Source organism: Lissotriton helveticus, chromosome 1_2, assembly GCF_964261635.1.
Source record: "Lissotriton helveticus chromosome 1_2, aLisHel1.1, whole genome shotgun sequence".
Taxonomy (NCBI): domain Eukaryota; kingdom Metazoa; phylum Chordata; class Amphibia; order Caudata; family Salamandridae; genus Lissotriton; species Lissotriton helveticus.
In genome coordinates, this window is record NC_136058.1 from 9,560,334 (window position 1) to 9,584,384 (window position 24,051).

Genomic DNA, 24,051 nt, shown 5'->3' on the forward strand with positions numbered 1-24,051 from the left:
CCCAGTACTTGAAGACCGTCTTCGGTGTCTACATGTTCCCATTGTCAGAGCTGATCCTTTGTCATGGTCTGCAGTTTTCAAATGTATGAAGATAAGGTGCAGATTATGATTGGCCACCTCACCCAACTGAGTTAACACTGGAGAATTTAAGGATGGGCCCTGACCTCCTGGCATGTATTAAATTGTAGCAAGTCAAGATTCTCCTAGTGAAGGATGGTCCTCCTTCCTCTAGCAAGAGTAAAGTTTTTAGAAGATAACTGAAGATATTGCTAACAGTGAGTGTTTCACAGTGGAAAACGTCATTTATTATTTTGATTACGGTGTGTGCCTTTTTTTTAGGAATAACATGATTGCTTTTGTGTTCATTATCTTTATGATTGTTTATTTGCTTGACTAGAACAGGTGTCATATTTGCTCTAGCTTGCTAAGAATATGAATTGAACTCCAAAGCATGCATGCATGTAGTATATGTATAAAGCTGAAGACTTCCTAAGAGACAATGGAGCACTTAACAATGGAGCAGTGTTATTTCCAATCAACAGACAAACTGAACAGAATTGAGTATAGCACTTGTATGCCCTACATGAAGCAAACATAAATGTAAGCAGGATAGAAATGGTGATTCAAGGTATTATGATGCCAAAGGTTGTGTTGTAATGTTTATAGTAGCACACATTGTCTTCCTTTCTTTTCCTCAAGAAGACCTGCTTTACAACAGTAATCTGCAAATACAAGAGTTCAGTGAGGCAGGACATTCACAGTTCTTCACAGTTACTCCAGTGGCCAGGCTTGTGCTGTAAATGGCCTAGAGTGGGCCGGGAAAGTAATTTTGGACCATCCTGGGAGGCATCTACTTAAGATATGTGGATGTTGAAGATCATCAGAGTGGGCTATCAAATCGAATTCTTTGTAGCACTTCCAGAGACAAAGATCATGAAATCCAGTCAAGGAAGAAGCATTGATTTCTGTGCTTTATACCATGCTGATGAAGCGAGCCTTTTTAAAATCAATTTCACAGGATGAACGGAAGAATATTAGTTCCAGGTACAGCCTTTTGTCCCTTGTTCTGCCCTAAGGGTATGTACAAAGATGATGCTTCCTTTGGTGACATCTCTACATCTTGCTGTACCATGATGACTCGCTTCTTCATTCTCCTTCCAGTGGAACATCTTGGAAGGTCCTGAAGGAGTTCCTAGTTGTCTGCAACAAGGGTTCATTGATGATTAAGAAGTGCACGTGGATTTCTTCTCATGACATGGGATTCATAGGAGCCCATCCTGGAACAGATGTACACATGGTGATCCTTCCAACAGAAAGAGCAGAAAGACTGAGGAGGTTTTTTCTTGATTGTTGTCTAGAAATCAAGCCCTGGCAAGGCTGTGAGTAAAGGTACTGTGGCATCTTGTGTGTTCTTCAACCATGTCTACATTTTCGGAAACTGTTACTGAATTTACCAAAATAATGCAACCTTGCTTCCAGGAATTTGACAAGAAGAGTCCATTGACTATGCTAAAACGCATACAGTTTCACTTGTGACTAAAACCAGAATCTAATGACAGAGGGCTTTCTCTTTATCCAGGTCTTCTAAGGATGGTGACTATAGACGCCAGGAAAAAGGTTGGAGTGCTACTGTAATGGACTTTTTAGCAAAAGGCAAAGAGCACTACAAGAAGAGTCTAAGATCTTTAAGTCGGAGCACATTTTCTACAGGTTTACATACTCTCACTAATTTTTAAGCCCGTTCTTTGGTCTTGCATATCCTGAGTCAGAAAGACAGTTGCGCGATCATGGCTTATATAAACCGACAAGGGGGGCCAGTTTCACATCTCTTTGATCTAGTAGCTGTGAAAAAGGGAGCACGAGCAGACCTTTATCTTTTTTACTTGAAGGCAACACCGTAAGAGGGCCGGACAAGATAATAGAAGACATCTTAAGCAACTTGTTTCTCAAATCCCTAAGACCTATCTGTGTCACCAAAGATCTTAAGGATAATATGTCATTAAATCAGAGTACCTCCTTTAGATCTTTTTGCAATATTGAGTACAATGAACTTTCCAGAGTCTGTTCTCATTTTCCTGTACCATGAGTTTGAAGACTAGGTGACCTAACTTGAGAGGATTTTGCTACAAAATAGGGGTATCCCCGGAAAACTTGGCTGAAGCCATTCAAGCATCTGGACATCCTTTCACTCTAAGAGCTTATTTTAAGCGCTGGAAGAATTTTTCAGAGCTAGTGTTGTTTGAGATCATTATCCCCTATGAGCAATAACATTTATCCTATCCTGTAATTTCTATACGAGGTATTTAAAAAAAATCAACAGTATCAACCCTTAGGGCTTAATAGGCAGCAGTCATAGCTTTTCAAGAGTATTGGGAGGGGTTGATGATGAAATTCTAGGTTTTAGAATCCTTCATTTTTTTTTTTTAATTCAAGATCATTGACACACCATACGCTTCCTCTTTGGGATGTGCCCCTCGTTCAGGGTTTCCTTTTGTGCCCCTTTAACACTGGTGAGTTACAATTTTTGATCATATTTTACTAAAACGTTCAGATATTTCAATTACTGGTAAGCAACCAAAATATTACAGACCAGCCAGTGACTTCTTTCAAAGCAAAACGTTTTTCATCAGCACTTTATGCTGTGGAACCTCCAAATGCGCCTGCCCCTCCTACGATGATGATGATGATGACGCTGTGCCTTTAAAAGCAGAAATGACTGCATTAATATGCATTGATGGCTATAACAGGAAGTCAACTATTTCAGCAGCCCTGTTAATTTGTAAACACTGTTCTGTGTACATTCTGAAATGGTGCCTGGAAAATACCACTCCAAGCCTGGAATATGGTAAATCGTTTTCTGCTTTCATTTTGTAATGCCTGTCAAGGACAAAAAGGGTAAATGAGCAGTATTTGCGCAAAAGTAATTAACCAAGCCAACGGCGCTGTAAACTAAGTACTACCCGTTTTAGTTTGTGAAGTAAATTAGTATCCCTGTCTTTCGCTGACGAGAAGAGTCGGCAATGACTGGTTATCATATTCACTTTTCCAACATTGACAATGTCAAATTTTTATTTTCTTTCAGAGTCGGGCACACAGAAATACGAGGTAAGTGAACTGCGATCTCTTCTTCGAGCCATTTGTTTGTTTTAATGTGTGCATGTTTTACAGTCGTGGAACCGGTTACCTGCTGTCTGCATGAATTATTTAAAATCCGGTAAACCATCTACTTCATTGTACCGTGCAAGCTAATTGACAATATTGTTCATTTATGAGCCAGGGATAATAGAGGACACACATTCCTGAGTTTTTCGTGGGCAGAGCCAGAGTGGTATCATTAAAAAGCTCTATAGAAGAAACGCACTTTTCTCTTTTGTAGTCTTGGCTATAGGAATTTTTTTCAGTAAGCCTTTGATTATAACAACTTTTAATTTCATTTTTCGTGTGTATTTGGGAAGCGATTTCTACTTTTAAGATTTCTCCATCAATAATCATTAAGACTCACTTTATTGCCCTAATTGACTGTTAAACGCCTATAAAACCGTTCATAGCATTACATATTACACAGGACGAGTGCTTAATGTGATTTTAGAGACCAAACATAGGTTCTTTTAGTCTTGTTAAGTCAAAGTATGTTTCAGGCATTTTTTAATTTCAAAAGGCCATTCCTCCTTCCTATTGCTTCCATAGAAAATTCGTAAGATTGACCCTTCAGAGAAAAAAACACTTCTTCTTGTCACCTGATCGAGCTTTGTATCTTTAGCTTTCGCTTTTTAGTGATGGCCATTGCTCTCCCTTTTTCCTAGTCTGCGGATTTGCAAACTCTTCTTCTTATTTTTTAATATTAAAAAATAAAATATGAGTAAGTGAGTGGATGTGTGAGTAACTATATGGGTGAGTGAGTGGTTGTGTGAGTGACTGTATGCGTGAGTGAGTAGGTGTGTGAGTAGATGTATGGGTGACTAACTGAGTGTGTGAATGGCTGTATGGGTGTATGACTGAGTGTGAAGGTGTTTGTATGACGATGTGTGAATGGCTGTATTGGTGAATGAGTGGGTGCATTTGTGTCTGTATGGGTGAGTTAGTGGTTATGTGAGTGGATATTTGAGGGACTCTGGATCTGTGAGTGGCTGTTAGTGCTTATATGGGTCTGTGAATGGGTACTTAAGTGCTTGTGTGAGTATTGGCGTATGAGATGTTCTTGAGGTTGTGAGTGGGTGTGTGAGTGTTCTGTGGATTATGTCATCTGAGATGTCATCAGTGATGTCATGAGTGATGCCACGGACCATGTCATGAGTGATGTAATATGTTGGTCATAAGCAGTCCATTGCAGAGGCATAAGTTATAGTTATCTCATGTAACTATAACTGCTGAATTTCTATGGGTTTGTACAAGTGAAATCAAGCCTAACTATAACGTCCCTTTAACCTTTGTTTTTCTATGTTTTTTAATACCATTTACTAATTATAACATCCCCGTAACCTTGTTTTTTTTCAGTGAATTTCTATGTTATTTTTTTAAAATTCTAACTGTCAATCAATCAATCAGGTGGCTTTTAAAGTGTGATTACTCACCGTAAGGGTCTCAAGGCGCTTGGGGGGGAGTGGGGGTGAGGGTGGGAGTTGCTGGGCTGTCGAATGTGCTGTGGTTCAGTCAAAGAGCCAGGTTTTTAGGTCCTTCCTGAATTGAGGCAGTGACTGTGATTGCCTGAGGTGGAGTGGCAGAGTGTTCCAGATCTTTGCTGTGAGGTAGGAGAAGTATCTTCTTCTGGCTGTGGTCTTGTGGATACGTGGGATGGTAGCTAAGGCCAATTGGCTGGAGCTGAGTTCTCTGATGGGTGTGTGGAATGCAAGGCGGTGCTTGCGGTACACAGGTCCTGTGTCATGTAGGGCATTGTTGGCATTTGTGAGGAGCTTGAAGGTGATTCTTTTGTTGACTGGGAGGTTGTGGAGGTCTCTCAGATGGCTGGAGATGTGGCTGTGGCAGGGTATGTTGAGGATGAATCTAGCATAGGCGTTCTGAATGTTCTGCAGTTTCTGAGGAATTTCTGGCTGATGCCATTGTGGAGTGTGTTGCCGCAGTCGATTCTGATAAGTGCATGGGTGACTGTCTTTCTGGACTCTTGTGATCCACTGGAAGATCTTTCAAAGCTGGCATAATGTGTAGAAGCAAGATGATGAGCTGGTGTTGACCTGGCGGGTCATGGTGAGCAAGGATTCCAGGATGAAGCCACGGTTTCATGTGCATTTAGTGAATGTGGGGCGGTTCCAAGTGCTGCGGGACACCTGGAGTCGTCCCAGGTAGAGGAGGTGGAACCCGTAATGAGAACTTCGGTCTTCTCTGAGTTGAGCTTGAGGCTGCAGTTCTTCATCCAGGTGGCAACAGCCTTCATCCCGTCGTGGAAGTTGTTCTTGGAGACTGTGGGTTTGTTGGTGAGGAACAGAATCATTGGCATGGAGTCCACCGTTTTGCACAAAATATCTACTCAAGTGGAGTACTTTCTTCTCTTTAATTATGAACTGCTACCTTGTTGGGTAAATGTCCAGTGTGTATTCAACACTACATCTGTGTAGTGGGCAAAGAGGAATTGTTTCCAGTAACCATGTGTGCATTTTAGAAATGCTTGTTCCTTGTGTGTCTTTATTCAGAAATATGTGAAAACATGAATCCTCCTATAAAGAAGACAACAACACTACAAAGAGGTAAATCTCCACCAAACAAGGGTACTTCCTCTTAGCTATATCAAGTAAGTGCCTCTTTATTTGGTGGAGATGTCCTCATAATCCACTCCATAAAGAACGTGTCACCAAAATCAGCTGGAAATGTGCATGCAAGCCTTTTGGTAAGCTGTCCATCATATTGGCAAACGGCAGATAGACATTTACATTTTGCTAAGGTTGATGGAGAGGCCCATTCAATCAATTGAAAGGGAGGGGGTCACGCAGCCTATTTTAGACCCGGGCCTAGGCCACAATCGAATGGGGAGGGGGCATGCGCGGCCCCCTCCCTGTGCCGATTTCAGCCCCATAGACCCCTTCCCCTGGGCCCCAACCTTGTTATGCTGGGTGCCCTGGAGCCACACAGGGACCCTAGTCTGCATCGTTAGGGGCCATAGATGGAGCCTGAATATCCTCTGATCCCTGCAGGCTCCCTGTCTCTAGCGGGAGCCGGCATTGCTCCCACACACAGGAAGCTGCTAAACATGCAGCTCCCTCTGTGTGGGAGCAATTATTTCATCTGTTTACCTGCCCGCATGGCAGCAGTCAGGGGAAATAGACGAAAACTCTGCTCCCAGCAAGCGGGAGCGATTTCACAGCTTCCACCTGCTGGAAGCGGATTTAGTGTTTGGTCTGACTTGGTGGGAGCTCCTGTCAAGTCAGAGCAAACAGCTATAACATGTGGTGGGCACCCTGGGGCATAGGTAGGTGCCTCGGTGAGGGGTAGGGGTCCCCAGGTCCATTAATGGCTCCAAGAGGGGGCCACACAGCTCCCCTCATTCTGTATTCAGGGGCTCGCCCCAGGGAGGTGAAGGTCCCCGGGCCGTATGTGGTCCTTTATGGGGGCTTGCCTCCAATTTTAAAATCTTATTTTGGCACCAGGTAGGTGGTTGTCCCTGGGATGTGGGGGCCCGTGTGCCCCCCACCCTATTGTTTATTTATTGTTAAATTAGTCCCAGGGACGTGGTGGTCCCCGGGGCTTATAGCAGCCTAGGAGTGGGTCTGTGAGGCCACCCTCTATTAATACATAAAGCCTTGCACAGGTGGTGGATCCTGGGGCTCATTTGAGCCCATGGAGAGGGATCCACGTGGCCTCCCTCCTATATTCCTAATAAACCCCAGGGAATTGGTGATCTCTTTTTTAAAAAAATGCCCCCAAGACCTGGCCCACCCTGTTCTCTTATCAAAACAAGTTCAGAAACCCACGCCTGATTATTTATTTTTTATTTTCACTTGAGTGGCGGATCTCCCAGGATCTTCAGTGCAATAAAAATAAAATAGTATTTTGCCTTGGTGGGGTCCCTGCCAGACCCCAGCACTAAGGCTAAGGAGTCAGAGTATTCCTATCCTGCCCCCTTTTATTTATTTTGTATCTTTTTGTTTGGAATTCAGCTGAGACCATGTCCCAAGATGGCTGTCAACTGGCTGAAGTGTTGGCAGCCAATCCCATCTGAGCATGAGATAGGGAGGGTTTGCAGAGCCTTTGCGCCTCTATGGAAATTTGGCTTTCTTAGAATAACTCTAAAACTACTGAATGGATTTACACGAAATAGCAAAAAGTGTGCTTTCTGGACAAAGAGCTACCTTTCTGCCATATATAATGTTATTCCATCTAAAGGTTCGGGCAGTAGGTGTGTCTAAAATCCCTACAGGAATTAACATAGGAAATACACTTTTTCCCCTTTTTCTCGCCCCCAGCTTGAGGTATCACCCCAAAACTCCCCATGCAAAGCTAGAATCACCTGGGCACTTTTTAAAGAAAAGTTTGTGGAGATTCATCAGATGGTGCAAAAATGATATAGGCAAGTAAAAAAACCCACTGGCAATCACCAGTAGGTAATATCCATCAATTTAGTCTTATCTTCATTCAACTGAGGCACTTCTTGTCAACCATGGCACATTGACGTTAGAACATACGTTGGCGAATTAGTGCTAACCTTGCTTCAACTGTTCCTTTTTATTGTTATGAAGTGTGGCTTATCATTGTGTAGACTGAATGCTGCCACTGTATCCTTTGGCGACAATATCGACCTGAATAATCTGAACTGAGGAACTTTCAGAGGAACTTTCAGAGGAACTTTCTCTTTGTGTAATACACACGATTCTTACCCACCGTATCATTATGCACACCCACAGAGACCTCTGCTGATTGTCTAGTGCTGCACATTTGTTGAGCATTATTGTGTAGGAAACAAATTACTACACCCTTAAACTATCTAGAGGTGGAACATGGCACACTGTATTTAGCATTTATCAATTAACAAATACATGTGTAAATAAATAAATAAGTACCTAGCTAATTCACATTCATGGCTAGATGTCATTATTAATTTCAGGTGAGAAGTCTAGTGATATGTGGGTTCAGTTTTAAAGCTGTTCAAACAGTGTCTCTCTGAGAATACCCTACTCAGTTCTTCATTTTCCTGTGCCATCTCCCCCTGCGACAGTTCCCATGTCTAACTTGCCTGCAGTCCACACCCTCTTCTGCATGTCTATCTGCTGCCCTCTGTTTGTGCCTCCTCTGCCTGTTTTTTGCTGTGTTTTGCCTTTTCTGCTGGTTTTGTCTCCCCAGTTTCACTTTTTCTGCTTGTTTTCTGCCCTCTGTGTTGCTGTTCCTGCTCGTTTTTCTACCCTCTGTTTTGCCTTTCTGCTCATTTTTCTGCCCTCTATTTTGCCTTTTCTGCTTGTTTTTCTGCCCTCTGTTTTGCTCCTCTTCTTCTCTGTTTTGCCTTTTCTGCTTTAACCGCCCTCTTTTTTGTCTTTTCTGCTCATCTTTCTGCCCTCTGTTTTGTCTTTTCTGCCTTCAGTTTTTCCTTTTCTGCTCATCTTTCTGCCTCTGTTTTGCCTTTTCCACAAATTTTTCTACTCTCCGTTTTGCATTTCTGCTAATTTTCTGCTCTGTTTTGCCTTTTCTCTTGTTTTTCTGCCCTCTGTTTTGCTTTTTTCTGCTAATTTCTTCCCTGTTCCTACCATTTCCCTCCTCCCTCCACCCAACACTCCACCCTCTCCCCCAGGACCTACTTAATGGAGGCTGCAGGTTCTCGTGCCAGCTCCCCCGACAACAGTTCTTCTGTCCAGCTTGCCCGCAGTCCACTACCATCCGCTGCCTTTCTACCTGATGCCCTCTGTTTGAGCCTGCTCTGCTAATTTCTTGCTCTGTTTTGCCTTTTCTGCTAATTTTTCTGCACTCTGTTTTGTCTTTTTCTTCCCTCTGTTTTCTTCAGCTCGTTTTGGTGCCCTGTTTTGCCTTTGCTGCACATTTTTCTGCCCTCTGTTTTGCCTTTTCTGCAAATTTTTCTTCCCTTCATTTTGCCTTTTCTGCATGTTTTTCTGCCCTCTGTTTCGCTTTTCTGCTCATTTATCTGCCCTCTGTTTTGCTTTCTGCTCGTTTTTCTGCCCTCTGTATTGCCCTCTTTTGCTCTGTTTTGTCTTTTATGCTTGTTTTTCTTCCCTCAGTTTTGCCTTTTTTGTTTGTTTTTCTGCCCTCTGTTTTGTCTTTTCTGCTCGCTCATTTTTCTGCCCTTTGTTATGCCTTTTTCTGCTTGTTTCTTCCCTCCATTTCCTCAAGACCTGGCTCTTCGACGGAAACATCACATCCCAGCTCCCAGATACCCCAAGTGCTGACAGTGCCACACTCTACAAATGCTGATTGAATGACTTATTAGGACTACAACCTGCAATGTAGTTTCAATTTGATTGTGTAACATCTGAAAAAGTTCCTCTTAAAGGATATGGTTTCTCCTTTCTTATATGCCTTTTTGTGGCCCATAGGAATCTGCGCATGTTACTAATGCTAACCATTGCTAAAGTGCTTGTACTCTCTCATTTAAACATTGACCTACACCCAATTGACAAATTTGATGTACTTAGAAGCCCCTAGTGAAGTGGTACTATGTATACGCAAGGCTTGTGAACCGAATCGTACTAGTGGGCATGCAGCACTTATTGTGGCACCCACTTAAGTAGTCCTTTAAAAGGCTCAAGCCTGCCATTGCAGGTTGTATGCAGTTTTAAACTGCCAGTAAGACCTGGCAAAAGAAACCATTTGCCAGGCCTAAAGTTCCCTTTTTAATACATAATGGCCATCCCTGTGATAGGACCTAAACACCCAAAAAGGGCAGGTGTATTGTATTTAAAAGGTAGGGCATGTGTTTTTAAATTCTGTGCGTCCTGGTAGTGAAAAGCTCCCAAATAAATTTTTCATTAATGTGAGTCCTACCTCTCCTATATAATAAAATAGGATTACCTTATTACATTTTAATAAATGCTAGCTTACAGTTAAGAGCGAAAGTTACATTTGTTCTCTAAAGAATTGTAATTTAAAACACTCTTTCATGTTAAAGTTTGATTTTAAGACACAATTAAAATTATACTTTTAAAGAGTTGGCATTTTCTTGCCCTAACCTTTTGTTGCCTGCAGCCTGTATCCCTGCTCACATGATTAGATGGTGATGGCAGTTGATCTTTGTGGTTACTCACAGACAGTTAGACAAAGGGGTAAAAGGTGTTTTCAGGATGAGCTGTCTCTGACAGGATGAGGAGGGGGAGCTGTTACTTACCACACTTAAACATTGTAAGGATCTACCTCAGCACACTTAGAAAGGTTTTCACACTAGTTTTTTTGTGCCCCAGATAAGCTGGGGTTAGGGAAGGGTGGCACCAGATTCCAGACACCTCTGTAGGAAGAGGACTCTAGAAGTTTCTCTCACTTCAGAGTGGTCACCAGGTATAAATGTTAGAACCCTTAGACCCAACTCTTCAGTTCACCTGTAGACCTGTGGATTCTGCCAGGAAGAAGAACTGCCCTTCTGTGAAGTCTGCCTTTCTGACCTGCTTGCTGACCAAGGAAGGGTGTTGATGCACTAGGACCAGTGCTTTAAATGGTCCGGTACTCACAGGTACTGAGTACCGGCACTTCTCATTTTTAGCGAGCTGAGTACCGGCACTTCTCCACTGCCAAGGAGAGTACCAGTACACAAGAAATGTTCGCTCATTGCTGGTAGTGCTGCTGAGCTCGAGACAGTCAGGGCGGAGCAGACCTGTAGGGCACCCTGACATCCAAAGCACCTCTCTAGCCCTTAGCTGAGCCTCTGCTGAACCATTCAGCAGCTGCTCATTTGGATTATGCACAGGATGTGGGATGTCCGGGTGTTGGAGATTTCACCATTCTGCTGTGTCTGAGTAGTCGTCCCCAACCAGGCTCTGCTCTGTCAATCACATTTGCACCGTCGCTGGCGCTGCGAAGTAACTAAAGAATAATCCGAAGGGAGACATTTGTGTATTTGTCTGCTTATGTGTTCGTGTTTGCCTGATATTGTGTATGTTTGTCAGAGAAATTAGATCATAGAGGAATAGAATCAGGAAACTTAAAGGGTATTTGAAAAGAAATATGTGGAATACTCGTTTCTGTTTGTATGTGTGCGCACTCTACAAGATCTAAGGATTTGACTCAAGTCAAGCAAGTAGGAAGAGTATGACATTAGGAGGCTGAAAATATTACAACAAGGAAACATTAACATTTTGTATTTACCCTTCATTTTATGTAATGAGTTAACACATGTGTTTTGGTATGTCCTGCAAGTGGTGTCAGAGACGCAACTAGTGCCACATTTTTTTTTTGGGGGGCTGGCTTGATAAAAAATTGGGGGGGGGGGTCTTCTTCCAGCAATAGGCAGAGTAGAGATCCAGGTGTTCTAAAAGGGGGGAAAAAACAACAAAACCTCGTTAGCAAGTAAATGGTCTTTTAAAGACCTGTGAAGTACTCAGTGCGGCTACGATAAGACGGACGCCAGACCAGCCAGCCTACAACAGCTCAAAACCTGTCAGTGTGCAGCTGTCTCAGCCCCGGCTGACACACACAGGGGGGAGGTGGAGAGGGGTTGGGGCTGATGCCTTTTGAGCCCAATGGGTGTTGCGAGTCTGGGTGGGGTAGAAAAAATTATTAATGATGCTATGCCAGCAGCTCGTTGGTTATTATGTATGGGAAGCACTGATTGTTAGCCTGATAGTGCTAATAGTAATGAATATGGCTTGGCTGCACTCATAGTTTACAAGCTCCTTCCATTATGATGTAGGGCTTGTTCCCAACAAGTCTTCACACCACCCTTTATTAGCATATGTAGCTGTTAATCTGCACATATCTAAGTTTGAGACTACTATCAAGGGCAGTTCAAGGGCAAAATGAATACTCAATAAAAGTGTCTTTGTATCATCATGTCTCGCTCCGCCTCTAACCCTGCCCACTTACCACACCTCTAACTCAATTTAATGAGTACCTGCACTTATATTTTTCCATTTAAAGCACTGACTAGGACTCTTCTGCTGCTGTGAGCTGCCCTGCTGAATCCAGCCTTCCTGTGTGGACCCTAAGCTCCAGAAAATATCCAAGGGTCAATCAGTTGCCCCCCTGTTCAAAGTAGGCCTGTGCGGTAAATACCGTTCTGCTTGCGGAATTCGCATAATTTGGGTAAATGTGCGTTCCACGCGGAACATGGAATTGCCAAAAATTCAGCGAACCGCAGCTTTGCAGAATTTTTTGCTTGTTCGTGCTTTCAAAATACGTGTTTGCGAGATATTTCTCCCCGAGCACGCAGAAAAAAGCATCGCAAATGGGCGGAACAACCAATTCCGCATGTTTGCGGAACTTTTGCGTGCTCGTGGAGACTTTATACCATTTCGCGTAGCTTTGTGTAGCGTGACTACGCACATTCCGCCGACCCCTAGTTCAAAGCCACATGGACATAACAGGCATCTTTGACTTCGACTCAGCTCGATGACGGTATCAGCCCACTGTGAAATATCTTCTCCTCAGCGCTGAGGCAGCACAGCGCAAGTCCTTGTGAGCTCCCATTGACAGCCTCTGAACAATGGCGCAAAGCATCACATCTCAACTGCAGTCGATAGCCTCATCAACTCCGCAGCTGCATCAACCACGTCTCGATGCCAGACCTACTTTTTCGGAGGACTAATCTCCGAATCCAGCCGGTGCTCCATCATGGTCAGCCTGAACTTGTGGTTTGCACCCACTCTACTACGAGTAGTTAACCACGGCTGGTGCTTTTTACTTCCTAGAGCTTTGATTGTCACAAAACCTTTAAATTGCTTATCTCCGTCTACTAATTAGATTTTGGTGTCATATAACTTATTGAAATGTACTCTAATTTTTCTACATTGGTGTGAGGTTTTTCATTTGCTGTTTTTTTTACTTTATTCCTCTTTGTGTGCTGCATACATACTTGACACATTGCCTTTAAATTAAGCCTGACTGCTTTTGTGCCACGCTACCAGAGGGTTGAGCAAGGGTTGATTTGGAGTTGGCTTGTGTTTCACCCTGACAGGAACTGTGGTTGCTGCTTGAGTAGGGCTTCATCCCCCCTCGTCCAGTACCCCAATTTCCTACACACAGCATAAAGTTGGTAAATAGCCTCTGTTTTGTCCTCAATCACACCATAATTGACAAGATTTAAATATGTCTCTTCTCCTGAGACTTAAACTCCATTCTACCTGCCCCTTTCACCTCCCTTAAAGCCTTCTATTTGACAATTGATATCACACAACAGGTAGATTGCCACTCCCCTCACCGCTGCCCCTAAGAAGAAAAAAGCATAAGACAAATAGCTAGGAATTCCGCATTTCACATGACTTAATTTTAAATGTTTTTACTGTAAAAAAAGCATGAAATTGAAAAGATAACAGACGATTTATGATAGAGCCATATTTCTGCTTATTCTATATGCTGTTAGCATTACATGATGCTTTCTTAATTAAATGTGCTATTCATTGCAAAAAGGTCCTATTAGACGTGGCATCCTTGGCGTGGTTTCCCCAGACTTTTTGCCTCGACCTCCTGTATTTTTGACACTGTGCTGGATTTCGTTTTTGCTAGTTTAGATGCTTTGGGCACTTTGCCACTGCTGATCAGTGCCAAAGTGCAAGTGCTCCCTGTGCAAATTATTATTGTGATTGGTTATCCATGATTGGCATATTTGTTTTACCAGTAGGTCCCTAGTAAAGTGCACTGAGTGTGCCAGGGCTGGTAATTCAAATGCTGCTAGTGGGCCTGCAGCACTGATTGTGCCACCCACATGAGTAGTCCCAAAGTGATGTCTCAGGCCTGCCACCTCAGTGCCTGTGCACAGTTTGCTGACTGCCATGTTGACCTGGCCAGTGTACCCACTTGCCAGGCCTAACCCTTCCCTTTTCTTACACATTGGACACCCCTATGGTAGGCCCAAGGTACCTTCCTGGGTAGGGTGCTGTGTATGTGAAAGGTAGGACATGCACCGGTGTGGGTAACATGTCCTGATGGTGAAGTACTGCCAATTTCGTTTTTTACTTTTGAAAGGCTATCTCGCTAATAGGCCTGAATGGGGAATGCTTTGTAACATGTTTACCTGCATATCTCTGCAATGTGAGGATCTATCCTGCACTCCTTATGTTAATACCGACTTTATCAATTATAATGAAAAATAAATGGTCTGTGTTGGGAGCTACCCAGTGGTCAGTTGAGCCCACAACTGTTTGTGAAACGCTATGTAGAGGCCTAGCGCAAGCTAGGTCTGAAAACCGGGAGCTCACCTATTGTCCCTAAGGTTTCAGGTCAGTTAATACGCTAATAGCATTTAATCATAAATTCAACAAAGATACTTAAATCAACTTAATTTGAGCCAATTTATTGGCTTATTTAGTAACCATTACTTCGGTTGTGTTCAAAACATATCAAGGAAAAAGATATATTTACATACAAGAAATAGTATCAATTTTGTAATCAAATTGTTCTCATTCACAAAAAACGTAACAACCAAAATTTCAACATTTCCCAATGCATTTCGGGTCAAATCGACCCTTCTTCATGGGAATTACACTTGTGGATATAAATCTGTGAACGGTGAGATACTTTCACGCACATCAGTCCGATGGGAGGCACTGCAAAGTTAATAAAAACGGTTGGTTTCCTTATAAAACGCGAAGACTTATACAGTTTAGACGTAACATTAGAATTAACAATCATTCCCAAAAAGTGTAAAATTGAAGGCATATATGTAATCCATGGTTAATACCATATCAAAATAAGTGTGAGTAAGACGCCATGCCCAACATTTTGTGCTCACAACCATTGAGTGTATCATCCAAAAAATAAAGTGAATAAGGACGGAAAGGTGTATTACAGAAATAAACCACTCCCTAGTGATTAAGAGAAATAATGAAAAACATGCTTCATGTGGTATATGTATGGGAACTGCAGGGAATGTACCTGTCAGTAGCCTCAAGACGGACACTCGGGTTTAGTGAAGTAATGTTAAAAACCAGTCCTGAAAAAATAATGTGAAGGGCAATCAATACACGTGTGACTATCGTGTATTGAGAATGTCAATGGTAGGTAAACTAATCTTACCAACAACTATGTAGCCGAGTTCTAAACGGAGTGTAGGTGAAATTCTAAGAGGGACGTCGGCAGTTGTGGAGTCCAACCGCTGCAAGAAATATAACGGACACTGTGATAACTAAAATCACAATTTAAGGCAAAAGTAAATCACCAACAAGAGAACTTGTGTGTTTTCTTACCGCTATTCCGTTGTCACCAGAATACATAAAACTCTTCCCCAGTTTTGACAGAGCCCGCTAGCGAGGCAACCTATTCGAAGGGACAGGAGAAGAAGGGTGAAACCCAATTGCTAAACTATGGTTTGACGAGGTTGTTGAACAAACGCCATTGCTGTGCAAACGCCTCCCTTCTTTCTCAAACGAATCGCGGCCACTGGCTTCTGAATAGCTTCCGGCGTAAACATCCGGTTCAGGCGATGTAGCCTTAAATGCTAGACCGTAACGTGAAAACTCTACGTTACTCTACATGTCGTGTGGGCAATACAGAAACAGAAGACGTCCTGAGTGTGCGTGTACCAGAACGATGCCAATTAAAAATAAACTTATGAGCATCATAGCAACGTGAGGGTCGAACAACAATGCAACATCTGAATAACTTCCAACATAACCACCCGGTGCGGACGATATGGCCTAAACTGATAGAACATAGCGTAAAAAGTGATAACTCCACGTAACTATTCGTGGTGTGAATAAAATGTAGAGACCAACTGTGTTTTGTATATGCGTGTGTTAGAAAGGAGCTGGACAAATAAAATAAAAATAAAATAATTGAAGCATGACAAAAACGATAAAAACGTTAAAAACGTGAGGAACAAACAATCCAAGGAAAAGTGACTAGAAATAAAATAAATAATATTGCGTGTTGCCACCATTGTGAAAAGCAAAGTCCTCATGAAAGGGGGATAGATTGTCAATCCTGTACAATGGTAATCACAGAGAGCAAACAATAAACGTTATAACAGGATGAGCAAATATTATCACTTGGTGTATTTCATTATAGGAAACATACCATCTCATACTGATCATTAAGCCCACCTGGTGTCAGTGTTCCCAACCTTTTTATCCAACATGTCTCTCTCCGTGCCAAGGCTGTATTGTGATCTACGCCCTTGTGTTTCTCAACCACTTCTAAGATGGTAAATCTCAGTTGAGGTATTGTGTGACTGAAGTTATTCCAATGTGTAGCTAAGCAAGATGTTGTTGACTTGTTACGTATGGTACTCTTATGCTCTATGATTCGGGTTTTAATTTTACGCGAAGTTCTTCCCACATAGGTGAGTCCGCATGGACCAAGTATGGCATAAATCACTCCAGTTGTGTTGCAATCTCCACTGTGTTTCAAATGGATCGCTTTACCAGTATGAGGATGCTTGAATTCTTTGCTAACAATTGTGTTGTTGCATTGGCCACAATTGAAACATTTCCTCATGCCTTTATACTGGGCTTTTGGGTGATGTTGGGGGTTCTTCAGTATTTCTCTGATGTTTTTGGCTCTTGTGTGTGCTATAATTGGAAAAGTCATGAATAAATTAGCAAAATCAGGTTCATTCGCTATCATCTCCCATCGCTTTCTAAGAATTTGTTTAATCCTTTGCGATTGTGTGGAATGCTTCATTACAAATACTATTCAATCATTTGCAGATTTCTCCCTTTTCTTCAGTAAAGTGTGTCTATCCATTATGGAAACTTTTTGCATTGCCTTTTCCAATATTTCTGTCGGGTAACCTCGAGCAGTGTACTTTTCGACTTGTTCTTCAATCATCATTTTGCAATTGGTATCATATGATGATATTCGTTTGATCCTTATCAGTTGTGAAGTGGGTAAATGGTCTTTTAGATTTTTCGGGTGAGCACTTGTGTAATGTAAAGCATTGTTTACATCCGTGGGTTTCCGATAGACTCTAGTCGAGATGCCATCAGCTGATTTATGTATTTCAATGTCCAAAAATTGTATTCGTTGTTCCTGGATGTTAAAAGTGAATTGTATTCTTGGGTTGCAGTCATTGAGTTCTCTGATGAGTTCTTCCAGTTGCGTCTTCGTGCCGCGCCATATTATCAAGATGTCATCGATGAATCGTAAAAACAAAATTAAATTTGCTGTCCACCTGCTGTTAGATAAAATGTGCTGTTGCTCAAAATAAGCCATAAAGGTATTAGCGTATGCAGGCGCCCCTGAAAATCCCATTGACGTGCCAGTTTTTTGCAAAAAGAATTTAGATTTCCAAGAAAAATAGCTGTGATATAAGGAGAAATGTAAAAGTTCTAACAAAAAAATCCCCAGTGTCTGGTCCACATCAGATTGTAACAGTCTCCACTCTTTGGCTTCCAGGCCCTCCGTATGTACTATTGAAGTATAAAGTGCCACCACATCAATGGTGCACAGTAGTGTGGTTTCTTCAATCAAATGATTGACTGCCTGTAATTTCAATAAGCAGTCTGTCGTGTCTTTAAGGTAGGTATCCCAAGATTGGACCAACGGTTGTAAGTGGTGGTCAATAAAACGACCTACCGGTTCATGAATAGAACCACATCCTGCCACGATGGGTCTAAAAGGTGGATCTGTGGTGCTCTTATGTATTTTAGGGAGCATATATATATGCGGTACCTGTGGTGTATTAGTTCTGAGGTATTTGCCAGTGTTGGTATCAATAGTACCTGATTCTTCTGCCTGGGTAATAATTTTCTCCAAGATTAGACTGAATTCGTTAGTGGGATCCTGGTCCATTTGTATGTATGTCTTGGGATCCAAGACATGCTCATTCACTTTGCGGTCATAAAAAGTTGTGTCCATCATCACCAGTGCTCCGCCCTTATCCGCTGGTTGAAATGTTATTGACATATCTTGTTTTAAGTCATTGAGAATTCTCTTTTGTTTGATAGTCAGATTTTGTTTTTTAGGAGTGACATATTGAATTGTCTCTAGGTCCTTTTTTACCAAAGTCTCAAAGTTGTCCAATATTTTGTGAGAAATTGGGGACATAAATTTGCTTTTGGGCTTGAATTTCTGATGAGACCTTATAGTGCCATCCGTCATTGTGGTTGAGAAGAACCACTTCAGTCTTAGTTTGCGTAGAAATTTAAAAAGAGCAATCTCTGTTTCTAAGTCATTAGATACATAGGTAGGGACGAACGATGTCCCTTTGTTGAGAACATTCTCTTCTTCAGGTGTTAGTTTCCTACTGGAAATGTTAACTATTAGGTTTTTTTCGTGACTTGTCTCTGTGGTCGGCCTGTCTCCGTGGGTTTTTTTGTGACCTTGTCCCCTACGGGTGCGTCTGTTCTTGATTCTGTAGACAGGTCTGGTGGATGGACTGCTGATTGGCCCTCCGCTAAAAAAGAAGGTGACAGATGTTGTGGAGTTCCAGATGTTGTGGCTTGTTGTGTGACTGAGATGGATGGAATGGACGCTGGTGGTCTTTGTAATGGGAGATCCTCATCCTGTACCACACTTTCTTCTGAGGAGGTGTTTCTAGAAGGTTTGCTGGTGAATCTTTTGTGTGCATAGGCCTCCGCCCATGTGTAGACCTCGTCCAGTTTATAATCAATCGTATCTCTACGAAATTTCCTTATCTTGCGATCTAGCATTTAAGGCTACATCGCCTGAACCGGATGTTTACGCCGGAAGCTATTCAGAAGCCAGTGGCCGCGATTCGTTTGAGAAAGAAGGTAGGCGTTTGCACAGCAATGGCGTTTGTTCAACAACCTCGTCAAACCATAGTTTAGCAATTGGGTTTCACCCTTCTTCTCCTGTCCCTTCGAATAGGTTGCCTCGCTAGCGGGCTCTGTCAAAACTGGGGAAGAGTTTTATGTATTCTGGTGACAACGGAATAGGGGTAAGAAAACACACAAGTTCTCTTGTTGGTGATTTACTTTTGCCTTAAATTGTGATTTTAGTTATCACAGTGTCCGTTATATTTCTTGCAGCGGTTGGACTCCACAACTGCCGACGTCCCTCTTAGAATTTCACCTACACTCCGTTTAGAACTCGGCTACATAGTTGTTGGTAAGATTAGTTTACCTACCATTGACATTCTCAATACACGATAGTCACACGTGTATTGATTGCCCTTCACATTATTTTTTCAGGACTGGTTTTTAACATTACTTCACTAAACCCGAGTGTCCGTCTTGAGGCTACTGACAGGTACATTCCCTGCAGTTCCCATACATATACCACATGAAGCATGTTTTTCATTATTTCTCTTAATCATTAGGGAGTGGTTTATTTCTGTAATACACCTTTCCGTCCTTATTCACTTTATTTTTTGGATGATACACTCAATGGTTGTGAGCACAAAATGTTGGGCATGGCGTCTTACTCACACTTATTTTGATATGGTATTAACCATGGATTACATATATGCCTTCAATTTTACACTTTTTGGGAATGATTGTTAATTCTAATGTTACGTCTAAACTGTATAAGTCTTCGCGTTTTATAAGGAAACCAACCGTTTTTATTACTTTTGCAGTGCCTCCCATCGGACTGATGTGCGTGAAAGTATCTCACAGTTCACAGATTTATATCCACAAGTGTAATTCCCCTGAAGAAGGGTCGATTTGACCCGAAATGCATTGGGAAATGTTGAAATTTTGGTTGTTACGTTTTTTGTGAATGAGAACAATTTGATTACAAAATTGATACTATTTCTTGTATGTAAATATATCTTTTTCCTTGATATGTTTTGAACACAACCGAAGTAATGGTTACTAAATAAGCCAATAAATTGGCTCAAATTAAGTTGATTTAAGTATCTTTGTTGAATTTATGATTAAATGCTATTAGCGTATTAACTGACCTGAAACCTTAGGGACAATAGGTGAGCTCCCGGTTTTCAGACCTAGCTTGCGCTAGGCCTCTACATACCTGCATATCTCCCCATAGGAGTGAGATAGAAAATTGGAATCTGGTATCCCTGAATGGTTTTTAAATCCTGTGTTTGAAAATATCACTTTTAGAAAGTGGCTATTTTCTTGTTCAACCTTTAAGAGTGCCTTTGCCTGTTGATTGACTGTCTGGTTTGAGAGTGACAGGGGCTGGGGTGGCTCCAGGAGTCTGGGTGAGTCAGTACTAGGCTGAATAGACCTATCTGCATTTGGAGTGGTGGGAGGAGTAACATCTGGGCCTGAATAGGGCTGTGCCTGCCTTCCACAATGCTGGCTCCACCTCCTATGGTGTGTCTGATGACCCTGGCCCACACTAACAAAGGAAGAAGTTGTGCAACGGCAGAGTGCACCCAGAACTGGTTTGGACTGGGTCCAGGACCCCTCACACATAGAGAACAAAGACTTTTGTGGTATAAATATGAGAGCTGAAACCCCTGAAATTTAGACTACTTCGTGGTCAAGAGGAATCCCTGCCAAAGAAGATCAGCTGAATAGACTGAGGAGAGGACTAAATGACTTTGCTGTGTCCCCTGCTTGAAGACGGACTTTGCTGTGTGCTGTGTCCATCTGAAGAAAAGTCTCCAAGGGCCTGAGAAGAGCTGGCCTCCCGTTTCTGAAGTCCCAGGCACAAAAGGTCTTTACTCCCAGCTTCCCTGAACTTCCTTGCTGGGAGTTGTAGTCTGCCAGGAGGGCCTATATCTGTGTGTGAGGCATTTTTGCTGTGGGGAGCTGGAAGCGAGACGCAACAAGAGAGAAGAAGTCTCCAAGGGCCTGAGAAGAGCTGTCCTCCTGTTTCCGAAGTCCCAGGCACAAAAGGACTTTACCTCCAGCTTCTCTGAACTTCCTTGCTGGGAGTTTCAGTCTGCCAGGAGGGCCTGTATTTGTGTGTGAGGCCTTTTTGCTGTGAGGAGCTGGAAGCACGACGCAACAAGAGAGAAGTGTGAAGCCGCAGCATCAGCCGCTGTTGCATCATCAAGGAAGCCTGTCGCCGCTGTTCATCGTCGCATCACCGGAGAAGCGTGCCGCCGCCACAGAGGGTGCTGTCGCATCACCGGAGAAGCGTGTCGCAGGGCCGTTGCATCGCCGAGGAAGCGCCAGCGCTGATCATCGCTGCCACACTGGAGAAGCGTGTCGCAGTCACCGAGGGTGGCGTCGCATCACCCAGGAAGCACGGCTCAGGGCCTTTTGCAGCTCAGAAAACCACCGAATTCGCCGCACGGCCGTCGGGCGTGCACGCATCGCCTCCACATTGGCCCATCATAACAGAGACGCCAATTTGTTGCATCGCACCGGATCGTCGCAACGCATCGAGGCACCATCTTGTCGCAACGTAACCGGAACGCAGGAAGAATCGACGCATTGCCTTCTCTGCGCCCCTTTTGTTTGTTTTGCGTCACGAATCACAGGTACTTTGAGACTAAAGTGTCGCATTTATCAACTACAAGTTTATATTTGCACCAACCTTTTTTTAAGACATTCTACTGAGTATCTGTATGTTGGATTTTTGTCGTTTTGGTCTTGTTTAGTTTAGATAAAGATATTTTATTTTTCTAAACTGGTGTGGTGTCCATTTGTGGTGTTTTCACTGTGTTACTGTGAGTGTTGGTACAAATACTTTACACATTGCCTTTGGGATAAGCCTGTCTGCTCGTGCCAAGCTACCAAGGGACTGAGCAGGGGTGATCTAAAGTGTGTATCCCCCTTACCCTGACTAGAAGCAAGGGTCCCTATTTGAACAAAGGTACCTCCCTCTGCCACGTAGAGACCCCCATTATTAAGAGGTCCTAAAAAGCAGCATACGAAACACTCCCTGAGCACTTTGAAAACATCCCATAATTCATCCAGGAGTTCATCCCAGTATACATTACCCTTATTTTTGTTGCACGGTTCATTTTTGTGGAGTTGAATAGTCCTCTCACACTCCTTGTCAGAGGGGAAGTAAGAGAAAAAGCGAAGCAATGACATAACTTCCACAAGAGCGTGGGTGCGGCGGGCAGTTGGCCCTTTCCGGGCACACAATGGGAAAGTGGATGGAAGTGGACGGTGCAAAAGTATTAAGCACAAAAACAGGGGCAGCGTGGATAGCTTAGGTGATTCTTATAGTATTTTTTACTCCAGTTAACGGTATTTGTCTAATTCTGTAGTAGCTAAACTTAATGCAGTCCACAAATATTTTTTTTTATGTATAGATTTTGCATATTGTATTTTCATACTTCTACATATGCAGTAGAAAGGGTTATGTATTATAACAAATAAGTTACCCACTGCACCACATGTACCCATGACTTGAAATACCCTGATGGCATATAGTGGGTGCATTTCACCCAGTCTAAGCATTGTACTCTGACATATAAAATAATGGTCAATTTGTCAAAAGGCCATTGAGATTTTAAACAATTTGTAGCCACCATTCAGTGTTTCTTCAGGTGAGATAAGTTCATAATGAATTAGCATTTTACAAAGATGAGTGTGATTGGGTGTTACCTAAGCTAGGATGTATGTTTTTTAGTCAGATGAACTCTCATACACATCAAGTACGGAAAGTGTGGCTTAACAAATATTATGCCTTGAATAGCCTCAGGTTGCAGTCGCTCCAATTAATAAGTTTCTAACACGTTAAACATAAACTGGAATTACTGTGAGTGCACCCAGACCTACTTTTCCATTCAAGTGCAATGCACAACAAAACGTTGCTATTTTATAAATCGTATATTTTTCATTTGAATGCCATCAATAAGCTCGCTAAGTAGAAACAAGGTTTCATATTTTGATGTAATGTTTTAATAACGGTATAAAATACGTTTAACTTCATATGAAATTGAATCTCCCATTGCTACTCTGTAACTAAATAATCGGTACTTTTATTGTTGTGACATTTAGAGGCCTATTGTAATTACATTATTTGTATTTCTCCACACACAAAGACGTGCCCTAGCAACAGTTTAACCTTACAAGGGTAAAGGTGACAGACCCTAAGCTTCAACTCTGTTTTTATGTTTCTGGCATTGCGCAATCGAACCTCCACACACTGTGTTCCCGGCAGGACCCAGTAGTCATGGCACCTTTGTTTTCTTCAGTGTAAGAGGCAGTTTTCCATGACAAGTGGCCTCGATTAGCCTTGCCAGCCGCTGTTTGTACGAATGTTTATACGTTTATCAGTAAACTATGCCTGGTGGATTTTATCAGGCCATAACTTGGCAGATTCTAACTTGCTGGGGTGAACTAAGCTGAATAAATTCTGAGAGATTTATTTATAACGTTTTATATAGCGCGAACAAGATCCGCAAGGACATCAGAGCGCTTTACAATAGGCAGGAAGAAAGGACAAGAGGGTAGTATAAACATCAACTGGGAAACCAACATAAAAAAAACCAAAAAAAGGAGAGGAGAAGATCCATTACAGATGGAGGTACCATGGTGATAAGAACAACGTCAAACTTACGGTAAGATGCGTATTTGGTGTGATGCATACTTAAAATACACATGCTATGTCCCACTTTTAAGGAAAAAAAGTGTAATTGGCATTATGGCATTGGAATGTTGAGAGCTGTGTTGAAGACAGTGGAATAGCAGCGGCCTATATAAACTGGTGTAGGCCCGCTGCTCTCAAAATTTTCGTGTCCAAATGCACAGCATCTACCTTTCTCTTTCTCCTGAATCTCGAAAATATATTAATTAGGCAGTGGAAAGCGGAAGGGAGAGGTCATGCAGGAGGACGCATGCAGCCTTCACTCTTCCCATCTCCTGTAGCTCAGCGTCACTAGGGCTACAGAAAGAGGGAAGGGTGTGCTACTTGGCTCCTGGGTATCCCTGGTTTGCCTGAACTATAAAAAGCAGTGTAGCCTAGCCTGGGAGAACCAGGGGCTGACTTCAGCCCCCTTTCAAAATTCTCGCTGTGACTGTTCAATATCCAACAGCCGCGTCCCTGCACACGGCATTTAACTGGAGAGCGTTCACAGCAAGAGCTGTGAACAAAGACTTCAGAGCCGAGGGGATTTCATCTCGGTCTCTGAGAGGCCTTTGTTTTTCCAATTAGAACATTCTGTCCTCATTGGGCGAATATTCT

The 24,051-nt window shown here is 42.6% G+C and overlaps 1 protein-coding gene across 1 annotated transcript in view; it reads left to right on the top strand.

The window, feature by feature from the left end:
• VAV3 (vav guanine nucleotide exchange factor 3) overlaps positions 1 to 24,051 on the top strand; it is a 1,314,294-nt gene that overhangs the window by 795,506 nt on the left and 494,737 nt on the right. Inside the window, exon 18 of the mRNA XM_078668453.1 lies at positions 3,083 to 3,105. Within this exon, the coding sequence (XP_078524579.1) occupies positions 3,083 to 3,105 (23 nt within the window). The remainder of the gene's footprint in view (positions 1 to 3,082; positions 3,106 to 24,051) is intronic.